At 35.7% G+C, this 13,780-nt stretch overlaps 1 protein-coding gene across 1 annotated transcript in view; it reads right to left on the reverse strand.

The window, feature by feature from the left end:
* The window catches only part of LOC145297779 (origin recognition complex subunit 2-like), a 78,279-nt gene that overhangs the window by 39,149 nt on the left and 25,350 nt on the right, over nucleotides 1-13,780 (reverse strand). Inside the window, exons 4-7 of the mRNA XM_080144034.1 lie at nucleotides 9,537-9,689; nucleotides 7,836-7,925; nucleotides 3,633-3,841; nucleotides 2,427-2,632 (exon numbers count right to left, since the gene is read on the reverse strand). Coding sequence (XP_080000160.1) covers nucleotides 2,427-2,632; nucleotides 3,633-3,841; nucleotides 7,836-7,925; nucleotides 9,537-9,689 — 658 coding nt within the window. The remainder of the gene's footprint in view (nucleotides 1-2,426; nucleotides 2,633-3,632; nucleotides 3,842-7,835; nucleotides 7,926-9,536; nucleotides 9,690-13,780) is intronic.

The following is a 13,780-nucleotide window of genomic DNA, read 5'->3' on the forward strand; positions in this document are numbered from 1 at the left end:
TGATACAACGAAACAGGACTGTATGTCGATGACTACAAATATATTTTAAGTCCCCCTCTTTGGGTAGAGCACTGTCGTAAATAATCTCACTTGCTACTTAATTGGCTGAAAATGCGAAGCTCGTTGTTTGTTTGCTTACGAACATGCGATTTGAGCACTATAAAAGTGGTGGCGAGTGTCTATTTAAATAGACATTCCGACGAGTTATTTACGGGCGTTGATTCCTTGGTCGAGTGGGAGAACTGCCGACTGTCAACACGATGGTTCTAGATTCAATCCTTGGCTTGGGAAAGATGCTAGTCTAGCGGCACTGATGAGTTGTGATACAACGAAACAGGACTATATGTCGATGACTACAAATATATATATATATATATATATATATATATATATATAGATGATGCAAATTATAGAAAAAATTTATTATATATTTGTTTTAAATAAGCATCAATATGTCGCTACACATTCACGGACATGTTTCAGTCAGTCCGTTATAAGTAACTAGAGACCTCTTCAGGTGAATTTGCTTATATAAAAGTTTAATCCATAATGAAAATTATCCAGGGATTCACAATCATAAAAAAAAAAGAAATTATCAGGTCACATCACATGTCATTAATAATTTTTATTACAGACTAAACTAGACTAAACTCTTGTATAAGCAATATGGCCTAAAGAGGTCTCTAGTTACTTGTAACTGGCTGGCTGAAACATATTCATAAATGTGTAGCAACATATTAATGCTTATGTAAAACAAAAAGTATATGTTGCCCTCTTTCGGTATTGAGCACTCTTGCATTAACCTTGTTAAACTTCATTCATCTTTGGAAAATATTAACCTGGAATTAATTATTTTTATATATGTATGTTGTTTGTTTTTGTTAGCGATACTTACTGAATGAATTCAATTATTTATATGGAAGTGCATTTTTACCTAAATGCGAGTAGGGAATAATTTTTCCTTTGACCAGTTTGGTACCCCCATATGTATTATTTTTAAAATAATATAATTATTCGCCGTTATAATTATATATTCCTTAGATTGTACAAAAATATATAATTTTAATTTTTTTATAATATCAACCAATTAGTCTCAAATAACAAGCTCAATGAAGATATGTTTCCAACTTCAGAGCATATATACTGTTTAGTTGCATCTCATTGACCAAAGGAAAGAATCAATACACAATCATAATTTAATTTTATTTATTTATTTATTTCAGCAAGTGGCAATATCTTTATCCTTTTTCACCTTACACGTTTCACAGCCAATAATGAAAAATAGTCTTTTATTTATTTGGTTGCTTTTCAGAGAGGTTCAAATATTAAAATATATATATACAGGGTGACCCCCCCCCCCCCCAAAAAAAAAACAAAAGCTAAATGGAGGCCATCTAGAACATATACTGTAGAACGGAGAAAAAATGCCAAAGACCCTAGTGTTTTGATGTGATGTTTTGAATATAATACACTAGTTATGACCAACGTTTCATTTCATTCGGACAAAACACTAAGAAACGGGGCCTAATTAGAGTTGGGGCCCGTTTTTTGGGGTCACCCTGTTTGTGTGTGTGTATGTGTATATATATATATATATATATATATATATATATACATACATTGTTCCACAATAAAAACAAGACAATAATGACAATTCAAAAAAAAATAAATAAATAATAAATATTTAAAAAATAAAAAAAAGTGAAAAATTCAGTTTAAAAGATGATAGTCAGTGAAACATGTCTTTGTCATCAGAAGAAATCAAAAAACATTGTCTTTTAAAAGACTTTATAGTTAAAAATGTAGAGATTTAGAAAGAATCGGAATCAAAAATTGTATCGGAATCGGGAATGCAACAAGGAATCGCTCAAAATACTGAAATCGTCCAATTCCTACTATATATAAAATGAAAATTACAATTGAATTTACCAAAGTGATCCAAGATTGTAAAATTAAAGTAAATTATAAATATTAAAGAATTAATATTTATAAAATTAACTCAGCCAGATATAAAAGCTCGATAAAACCAAATAGGAAATAGAGCTTATAATATGAGCAAACAGTTAATAAAATATATCCATTTATCTAGTGTTTCCTTTTCAGATTAAATATGTTTTTAACTCATTTCAAAGTGTTTTTTAACATATTTTATTAACTGTTTGCTCATATATATATATATATATATATATATATAAATCCACATACAATACCGTTTTGTTGGATCAATAAACTTCTTAGCGTGGTTAGACTAGCACCTTTCTCTAGCCTTGCATCGAACCTACGACCATTGCGTTGACAGTCGGCAACTCTAACTACAGGATTTTACTACAAGTGGACCAATCAGACACCATCTTCTTCTCATGCAAAGATTTAAAAAAATTTTTTTTTTTAAGAAAATAAAGAAAATGTAAAATGGTACAACTTACGATAAGAGAAAAATCCATTTGTTGAACAAAAGCTGGTAGTTTTCGAAAAGAGCCTCACATTCTTTTTGATGCCCATGCGAGACGTGTTTGAGAAGTTTGGTCAAATCGTCTTGTCCAATACGGGGAGATGTTAATTTAGACAAAGTTCGATCTGATGTGATGCCTTTGTAAGAATGAATTTCAAAATAGTTTTCAACGGCCGTCGACTGCACACAAAAAAAACAAAAGAAAATAGACTTAGAAATCCTATTTACTTGCCTCTCACGGTCGGTTTTTACTGTGGGGAAAATCCAGCTCCCAAAAAAAGGCACTCTCGATAGAAACAAAAATTTAAATTGTCCCAGTCATGAAGAATTTCTCCTGCACTGACCAAAGAGAAAAAGTGAAGTGTAGAATCAGAACAGATACTACACTTTGTTCTTAGCCAAAAGACCAAGAAGAATGCTAAATTTGTTAACACACAATCTCATAGTAAACAAACAAAAATTTGATTCGGGAATAAAACAAAAAAGGAAAACAGGTGCTTCTTCAAAATTCCTAAAAAAGAAATCTGTACAATGTATGCACTCGTGACAGAAAGAAAACATTGCATTCCAAAAATCATGTAAATTAATCAAGTAATTTTTATAAATAAAATAATTTTTTAAGCGATTAATGGCAATTTGTAGGCATTACATAAATCTTGCAAGTTTGAATTATTGTTGAGTTATCTCCTTTCCTTCCTACGATTGTTTTCAAAATAGCATCGCAAGACAGTTGCTCATCGATTACTTATAAAATTTGATTTTCTTTATAAAAATAAAGTTATTGGATCAATTTACGTTATTTTCGGAATATATTTTCTTTCCGTCACAGGTGTGTACATTATATTTTTCTTCATTTTCGTAATGTAAAATTAGGAAGAATTGCGGACAAGAAAAAAATATTTTTGAAGCATTTTTAGATAATTCTTTACGTCGGTGATGATCTGGACTTAGAATGTTAAGAATTGAAAAAAAAACGGAAAGGAAAACAACAGAAAAAGGAAGAAAAAAGGTGAAAAGGAAAACAACAGAAAAAGGAAGAAAAAGGGTGAAAAGGAAAAATGGCAATGTGAAAAAAAAAAAAACGGAAAGAAAAAGCAAATGGAGGAAAAAGGGAAAGAAAAAGGAATATGAAAAAAAGAAAAAAATGAAAAACAAAAAGAAAAAAAAAAGACATGATTACCATTTCCTCGCGTGTAATTCGCTTTGAATGACTTGGAGTTAAAACTTTGGCACTCGATTTTGAAGATGGCGTCTTTTTCGATGGCGTTTTGTCATTCTGTTTACTTGGAGTTTGTGTGTTTGCTGACTCCGTATCACTCACAACAGAAGCAGCATCACTGTCCTCATCGGAAGAATCAAAACTGTCGCTAGAACTTTCAGCAACATAATCTGAACAAAAAAAAAAAAAAAAAAAAATTCATTTGTAATAAGTTTGTTTTTTTTTTTTAAAAGTAAACAAATTTCAATTTTTCTTCAATTTTATCAATATCTCTATTATATAAAAGGAATTTGATGCATGTGCATGGGTGTGTGCACATGTCCATTACATATGGACTCAAAAATAGCTAGATCAACTTTTTTTTTTAAATTTCACACAAAGGTACTTTATGTGCCTGGCAGTGTTCTTAGATTGGTTTTGTATCAGAATGTCTTCAATAAGTACCGATAATCGAAATAATCCAATGAAAGAAGGAACAGGCAATTTTGACTAAAGTTAACACCTTACACAGCCTAGAATGACAAGTGCATTTGAGAAGTTTTATCACCACACAAGCTGAAAGGCTCGACATATAAAATCAACGGTAGGTTCTTTGATATGACAGGAGTATTCAAAATGAATGAAGCATGATACTTGACTTTTGTATTTTAAACTTTAAGTCATATATAAAAAATAACTTTATAAAATCAACAGTAGATTCTCTACAGTGCAATGTAAACTACTATGTATTGTAGACTAAGTCACTGCAAGGAAGCATGTGAAGCTCCCTCCTGGTGCACTGTGACGGATCCTGAACTAAAGCAGGCAATCAATCGATTTGATTGAAAAATGGTCGAGTTCACCGATTTACATGGCAATAAAAATATGGGAGCGTAAAACATTCATTGATAATCATTCGATCCTGGGCAACATCAGGACTCCCTGCTAGTGATAAATAATTTTAGAATTTCAAGATTAAATTAAGTACTTACGACAAGATTCTGCTGAATTTTCAAAGCTAATTCTATTAATAAACTAAAGATGGCAAAAAACTTAAAGGGTGATCGGAAATGATTGGGGGTGGGGGGTCACTGGAAAATACCCTCTTCAGTGAGAGAACAAAAATTTTAGATTTTTGGTGGCTAAGGATAGCATTTGGAATGCTCTCTGTCCTAAAAAAAAAACATATGCCTTGAAAATGTTGGTAAAGCACTGTTTTCCAACATAGAACATTACTCATATATCACTGCTGTTATGAGATCAGGCTGTTTGAACATATTGGCTTCTTGACCTAAAAGTGTATGTCTTTTTTCCTTTTGTCTTTTTTCTGTTGTTCTTGGCCTTCGGGCCAGGATCAAAGTGTAGATACTGCAAGCAAAGACCATATGTGGGGGCGACCCCACGTTTAAGACCTTGGTCAATGTAGGGGCAACCCTTCATACCAATTGTCACTATCCAGCTCCCATTTCCCACCCATCGGGATCTGGTCCCCTTTTCCCTCCCCCCTCACTCTTTCTCTCCACATTAAAAAATGGCCTTGTGCCTAATTTGCTCGGTGGGGAAGCAAATAAATACTTCTTGGCCTTCAAGGCAGGATCAAAGTGTAGTATCTGTTCCGGCAGATACTGCAAGCAAAGACCATATGTGGGGGCGACCCCACATATAAGACCTTGGTCAATGTAGGGGCAACCCTTCATACCAATTGTCACTATTCAGCTCCCATTTCCCACCCATCGGGATCTGGTCCCCTTTTCCCTCCCCCCTCCCTCTCTCTCTCCACATTAAAAAATGGCCTTGTGCCTAATTTGCTCGGTGGGGAAGATGTGACAATATTAGGGTAGGACCCTGGTCTGGAAGAGTTAACAGACAGTAAGTACTTGGCTGGGTTACTAGGTACAGAACAGAATTGGATGGCGGTAGCCATTGCCGATCCTGGGTAAATAAAATAAGATAAGAAATTGAGATGAATGGCCGAGGAAATGGATTTTGACGAGACAAATGCTGAATTAGCCAAAGTCATAGATAATGACTGTTTGAAAAGACTTTCGTTTTTCCTGGGACATAGGTTCCCGTATTGATAAGAAGTTGAAATGAATGGCAGAGGAAATAGAATTTGACGAGACAGATGCTGAGTTAGCAAAGTTATAGATAATGACTGTTTTGAAAAAGGACTTGTTCATTTTTCCTGGGACATATGTTCCCGTGTTGATATAATTAATGGCCCGGAGAGGAGCCATTGCGACAATGTTGTTTTGAGAAAGATATTTTGGAAAAAGATTCGTCGGCCAGAAGTTAGAATAAGCCGACGCGTGTTGACAGGTAATGGCCACATGTCGGTCACTGAATAATGTTGTTTGGGGAAACTGTATTTCCTTGCGGAAATCAAATAAAGAAATATTAATTAGTATTAATATAGACCCCGCCTGTTCGCCCACACGATCCGAGGATCTAAGGTGGAGAAGTAGAGAAACGCCAGGGTGACGTCACTGGGAATAGTGACAGGATTAATTCCAAGGTGGTTGGAGAACCCGGACCAGCCCCTAGCATACGTCACCGGTGATAGTAAGAGGATCGACTCCATGGTAGTTGGAGGTGAGGGGACCGCCCCTAGGGTTATGACGTAAATAACCATTAAGAGGGAATTCCCCTCCGTACCGAGAGTTTTGGTTACCTAAGCAGATCTATACGATAAGAGCCCTGAGTAATGTAATTTGGTAAGAAAATGACATCTGAAAGGAATTGCCAGGCAGGGTTTTCTTATTTAAACACCCTGTTTTTTGGATCTGCGCGCACTTTCGAACTGGTCAGCCAGCCTCCCGGTCGGTTAGATTGAGAAACGAATTTACCATCCTAATCGTTGCCGATCATTTCCCAAAGATAAGCTGCCTTGAGATCGGAACCCAGCCAAGTCGCCATATTACCAATTACACACTCACTCCCTTCGTTTGACTGTGCAGTTATTGAACATTGAAAAACAGGATAAAGATTTCTTCTATTATTTACATATATAAAACAGTGTTCTGTTTTATTTTACTTTTGTGCCAGCGTCTCCGGTCTTCCGTGTGTTTAACCTTTTCCTTGCAGGGGTGAAACGTCGCTGCCTTAACACTTAAAGAAACACAGCGTGGGGTGGGGCAGTGTATGGTCACTTCACTGGAGGAACTCGAGCTGTCTGGAGCCCACGTTGCGGACGGCGAAGGCAGACCGGTGGACGATTGTCGACGAATCAACGCCAAAGATGATCAACGCTGACCACTCGACCAGAGGAGAACAACAACAACTTCTACGCGGAGGCGCCGTGGTAACAAGCAAATAAATACTTCTTGGTCTTCAGGCCAGGATCAAAGTGTAGTATCTGTTCTGGCAGATACTGCAAGCAAAGACCATATGTGGGGGCGACCCCACATATAAGACCTTGGTCAATGTAGGGGCAACCCTTCATACCAATTGTCACTATCCAGCTCCCCTACTCCCCGGGGAGTTGGTCCCCATTTCCCCATCACATTAAAAATCGGCTTTGTGCCTAATTTGCTCGGTGGGGGAGCAAATAAATACTCTGTTGTTCTTGGCCTTCCAGCCGGGATCAAAGTGTAGTATCTGTTCTGGCAGATACTGCAAGCAAAGACCATATATGGGGGCAACTCCACATATAAGTTATTGGTCAATGTAGGGGCAACCCTTTATACCAATTGTTACTATCCAGCTCCCCTACTCCCCAGGGAGCTGGTCCCCATTTCCCCTTCACTCTCCACATTAAAAAATGGCCTTGTGCCTAATTTGCTCAGTGGGGAAGCAAATAAATACCCTGTTGTTCCTGGCCAATGTAGGGGAAACCCTTCATACTGAGACAATTACTATTTTTTTTTTGGATACTGCCAGAGTTCCCCCTTTTTACCCCTGTTTTAGGGGAGCTGGTTTAACCCCACATTAAAAACGACCTTGTGTCACATTTTGCTTTGGTCGGGAAGCAAATAAATACATAAATATACTTTAAGCATAAAAACTTTTACCAAAATGACTGGATTCAAGATTAAACCAAAAAGGGTTGATATGCCATAAAACAAGACAGATTTTATAGAAAAATTTGTACAGAAAAAAAATGGCATTTTTTTTTTTTTTTTAAATCAACATCCCAAAATTAGTTAACACAAGAAAAAGTGCATTGACCAGCGTAATAATACTTGCCAGGTTGAATGTTTCTTTTACGAAGTCTGTAAGGTGTTGTAGTTTCAGGACGGCTGTGCCTTTCACGTAATTTTTCTTCTGCATTCAACTCTGAAAGATAAACAAAGTCATGATACAAGCAACAGTCTCATCGACATGGGTCATGGAAGGTAAATAAAAATGTAAAAAGACAAGAATAAAACAAATTGTTTTTTTTAGGATTGAACCCTCTCACATTATTTTATACGGAAACACTGTAACTGCAATAAACAATTCTTTGTTTACGATTAATTGAACACAAGTTGTTAACAGTAGAACCCCGGGATACGGCATTAAAAATTAGTAACAAAATACTATACAGTATATAATATACATGTATATTATAAATAACACCGCAAAGTGGGGCAAATATCATGGCCAAGGGCCGGAAGAACATTGTATTCTTCATTGTAACCTGAAAAAAAAATGTATTCTAGGGCCACCGTATCCCAGGTTTCTACTGTATTTGTTTATTTAGTCCAGTTTTGCTTTTTGTGCTGCAAAATTGGAGGGGGATGTGTAAAAAAAAAAAAAAACAGTATTTTCCACATGAGGTTAGATTAAGCAGAAAAGTGAAAAATTCCATTAGAAATTAAAGATTACATTAAGAGCTACATATCAGAATATGACATTTGAAGTTCCTCTTTGAGAAGTTGTTTCAAAGTTCTGTCATTGTTTATCCCCTACCAACCACGGGAGAGTGAACGATGAGAAGATGATATAGTATTAAGTACTACTGTCACATCTTCCTCATGGACAGTTTAAAAATTAATGTTAAAAACAGCATTTTTGACATAAGGTTAGATTAAGCAAAAAGTAGTAAATTCCATTAGAAGTTGAGGATTAGAATTAGAACTACATGATAAAAATCAGTCTGACAGTGACTTTGTTGCTGTCGGGATGAGATATGGCTCTGTTCAGTTCTAGGAGGTACATCCTCTTAGGCTTTACCTTTTCTCTAAGGTGTTAGTTTATTGCTAATCAACTGACGGGAAATGCCATTATCTAATATTGGATATAATTGGAAACACATGGCAAAAAAAGAAAAAAAAAGAAAAAGAAATTCCCTGTTCTGAATTTTGGAGATGAGGTTTGGTTATTATTATTTGGATTAATCAGACTACTGTTCTCATCAGGAGTGTTATTTGCACAACGTTTCGGTCGATATAACCTTCAATCTTCTTCAGGTGTAAAAGTTGCCATCTTTGGCAAAGGAGAAAAGGGGGAAAACTTTGGAAGTGTAGAGTTAACCCTTTTTTTCTCTCCTTTGCCAAACATAGCTACTTATACACCTGAAGAAGGTTGGAGGTTACATTGACCGAAACGTTATGCAGATAATACTCAAGATGAGAACAATCGTTCGATTAATCCAAAGAATACAAAATATTTCTCATCTGAAAAATCTCAAGAACAGATTTTAAAAAATAATGCTAAAAACGGCATCTTTCACATAAGGTTAAATTAAGCAGAAAGTGGAAAATTCCATTAGAAGTTGAGGATTAGAATTAGGACTACGTGATAAAAATCAGTCCGACAGCAACTGTTGCAGTCTGGATGAAATATGGCTCTGTTCAGTTCTAGGAGGTCCATTCTCAGAGGCTTTACCTTCTCTCCAAAATGAGAGATTGAAACAAAACAAAAACATTTCTCATCCAAAAAATCCCAAGAAAGACTAAAACTTACTATGATCATCTTTCACAGTACATCCGTTGAGATTCTTCCGTGCTTTGAGTGTATTTGGAGTTTTTGGCGTCTTCGGCGTTCCTGTCGGTGTATGGGGATCGCCATTACATTTAATCTGAGATGTAGGCGTCCTGGGCGTTCGAGAATCAAGGGCTAATACAAAAAATCAAATAAAAGAAAAAGAAAAAAAAGAAACTATATTTATCATATAAAGTTATCTTAACAGATTTTCATGGTCACGCACAAATAGCATTTAAGCTGATCAATCAAACTTTGAATCTGAACTAGCCAATTTTCATTTGTTATTGTTCTACCATGTTATTGGGGAATATAACGTTCTTCATTACAATTTATCTAAAAATATTATACTTAGTCCAGCTCAGAAGACTGCTATCAGCTTGACAAGCTCTTGAAAAAAGTGGTAGTTGGTAGATGAGAGGGCTGGAGAGTATGATGGATGAGGCAGAGTTTCGTCGCTCAATTGTTCAATTTCTGCAGGGTCGGTTTAGTAACGTGTAGTCAGGGATTGTGGAGAATTGGGCCTTTTTGTTAACTAATGCTGGGTGTTGTTGTCGAAGTTTTTGGTGCATTTCATCCACTTGTTGACAGTAATTCTCCGTTGGGTTAGGGTTTCGTCTGCATTTAAAAAACCGTAATGGATGAGATCAGTTGCAGCCAAACAGTCAGAGTGGCCTTCTTTTAGTACAACTCTGACTTCGGGAAGTGTCGTGAAGCTCTGTCAATGTCTAACCACCGAGCTGAGCATCGTCGGTAGTCATAACGAACCCACTTTTCATTGCAAGTCACAACCTGGTTGAGAAACGGGTCGTTCTTGTTGCGGAAAAGAAGGGAAGATGAGACTTCTTAATGGCATTTCTTTTGGTTGTCGTTCGATTCATGAGGCACCTATTAATCAAGTTTTTTTTTTTGTCTTTTCATCTCTCTCAAGTGGTTGGAAATCATCGTATACGTTACATCTAATTCAGAAGCAAGTTCTCGAACAGTTGTGCACGGATTGACTTTGACTAAGGCTCTTAACTGATCGTTGTCAACATCCGATGACTAACCACTGTGCTCATCCTCTTCAAGACCCTTGTCGTCGTCGCCGCCACGAAATTTCTTAAACCACCATTGTGCTCTATGTTCAGTAGTGGTTTCTGGGCCAAACGCTTCATTGATATCACGAGCTGTTTCAAGAGCTTTTCAGCTTAGATTGAATTTAGATAAGAAAATTATGCAAATTTTTTTTTTGTTTTTTTTCATCCTGCATACAACGTTGTGAAAAGATGTAATTGTAAGACACGATTGTAATTAAAACGATAAGGTAGAGCGAAAAACGTTCTTTAAAAATGATATATAAAGTAAAGGTATTATAAGGAAACTTATTTGAAATCAAAATTAAAAATTATGCAAGAACTTTTTTGTCAACCTAATAGTATGAAACATTTTAAAATATAAAATTATCTTGTTCAATTTTCAAAGTCACGCCCAAACAGCATTTTAAATCAAACTTTATGTCTACTGCTATTATGAAACATTTTTAAATAATCACCTAAAAATAAATATCAGAAATCGAAATAATTCACTTTCTACTGAAGAATATATTTGTGTGGCTTAAGTTCAAAACCGTACAAAAAATAAATAAAAAGTACATGATCACATTGGCTTCTTGACAATGTGATCGGGTTACAGCTAGTATTTCTACTTATATATAAAAGGCACTTTGTATGTGTGTGTGTGAGCAAGTTCGTTTCCTATGAATTCCAAAATGGGCAGATTTTTTTCTTGAAATTTCACCCAAATGTACTTTATGTGTCTGGGAGTGTTCTTAGATACGTTTTGTATCGAAAATCGATAATCAAAAAAATCTGATTAAAAAGAAAGTCCAGTTTTGAACAAAAATATATAAAGCCTAACATCACAAGTGCATTTGGGCAGTTTTATCGTACAAGCGTATAAAATCAACAGAAGGTTCTTTGATACGACAGGGGCGCATTCAAACAGAATGTTTCTGTTTAGGACAAAGTTCAACCATAATACTTGACGTTTGTATTCTTAACTTTAATTCAAGTCATTAAATAAAAATAATTTAATGAAATCAAAAGTAAATTCACTACAGTGCAATCTAGATTACAATGTATTGTGAACAAAGTCACTACGGGAAGGCATGCGAAGCTTCCTCCCAGTGCACCACTATGGGTCCCCAGCCAGAGCAGGCAATCAACTGATTTGATTGAACAATGGGCGATTTGACCGATTTCAATGACAATAAAAATACGGTGTTGAACATTTGTCGATATTCATTCAATCCCAGGTAATGTCAGGTCTCCTTATTAGTATTCATACGATACAAAAGCTTTGATGAAATGGGAGAGGTGATAGTAGGAGTAAGGAAGTAGCCACAGAGTAAGAAGGCAGTAAGTGGAAGCAGCAAATAAATAAAATGGTGTAAACGTATCAACCTATAAACAGTGGTCGATTGTCAATTCATACTAAGTCGTGCTAATTCTTACATTAGGGCATCATATAAAAAGGCCTACCTTTTTTCGTAAAATAAAAGTTTTTCAGTGTTCAAACCATCTTTTTTTGTTTTTTTACAAGATAGTCACCACTTATCAAGGCCCGGAAGCCACTCAGGTTATTGCGTGTACAGTACGTTAGTATTGGAGATTTGATAAAGTGTCTTACTCAAGGGGGCAGTTCATCAGGAATTTGTTTATGTTGGACTTGAACACATCCAGGTTGTAGTCAGGTGGGAAATACAGTAGAACCCCAGGCTCTAGGATACATCCTTTCTCAGGTAACAATGTGGAATACAATGTTTTTCCGATCTCTGGTTACAGCATTTGCCCCACCTTACGGTGTTATTTATAATGTTATTTTATTATATACATATGTATTATATACTGTACTGTACTTTGTTACTAATTTTTAATGCCGTATCCCCAGAGTTCTACTGTATGGGGCAACCAATTTTTGAACAAGCAATCAGAAATATATATATATATATATGTATTTAAATATTTTTTGCGGGGTACAAAATTTTATTATGGCTATGTAAAGACTAAATTTAAACTTGTTTGAAAACATTATTTTAGGTTGTGAAATTAAAAAATAAAAATGAATGTGTCAGCTGACCGGTTTCGAAGCTCGCTCAACAGAGCTAAAATCGAGCTTAATTACGTTTTAAAAAGAAAAGGGGGGGGGACAATGAATCAGAGATGAAAAAGTAGGGGGAGGGATATATGTATAAAAAAGGGGGGGGATTAATTATTAAATAGAAACTAGATTAAGCCCTAAGAGATTCTCTTTTTGGTTTGCAAAGAGAAGGTCTCAGAGTCTTAATATATATAGTTTATAGAATTTTGAGATGGTAAAGAGAGTGCAACTTACTAAGGATGGAAAAAAAAGTCCGCACTAAAATTCAAAGCGCAAATACGATTATTTATAAGGTGCTCTCCTATAGATGAGCCATGGGTATTGTTCAAAACGTATATAGGCATATGCTTTTCAGACTTGATATGCAAATAGATATGTTGCAAACAAGCATTCATCAATAACGGTTATTTGTTCTTGTTGTTTTCGATTTGTCTAACATTTCTATTGCCCACTTCCATTCTCTATCTATCTTGATCTCTTACGCTCGAACCACAGATGTAATCAGACGTACATTCTTTTCTCCTCAGCAAGCAATACCTTCGTTTTAAGATAAAATGAAGGTGCATCTTTTCTCAAGGTAAGGCACAGACATCTACAACAATATAACCGAACCTGTCGTAACACTCTGTACACACACGCACACACACATTCACAATGAACTATCCAGTAACTTCCCAGTTCGTACACATTTATAGACAATGTATGTCGAAGTACCAAGAATACATATAGATTTACTTATGTTTATTTTTATTGCAATATTTTTGAGTCAGAATGGGGGATTTGGTCCCTTACAGTCGGGAGATTCTATTTATAAACGATGCTGCTAGGAACTGACGAATCAAATTAATTCACGTTCTGCTATCAACCAATCCGAAACCAGAATTGCTCCATCAAAATTAAACCTTTTTTTAGCAACTTCGCATATGTTTCCTTCGTGTCAACATGGGAAGCATCTTCTGCTCTTTGGCTACAAAATTATAAAGTCCGGAACCTGTACAGAACAGCTGTCTACCGAGATTTCGTCATCTCCTGGACTTGTATAGAATAACTACCCATCGGAAACTCTTCTGAAACTAAACATGGCT

Source organism: Euprymna scolopes, chromosome 18 (assembly GCF_053919585.1).
Source record: "Euprymna scolopes isolate OS-2025 chromosome 18, ASM5391958v1, whole genome shotgun sequence".
In the NCBI taxonomy this organism is placed as follows: Eukaryota; Metazoa; Mollusca; class Cephalopoda; order Sepiida; family Sepiolidae; genus Euprymna; species Euprymna scolopes.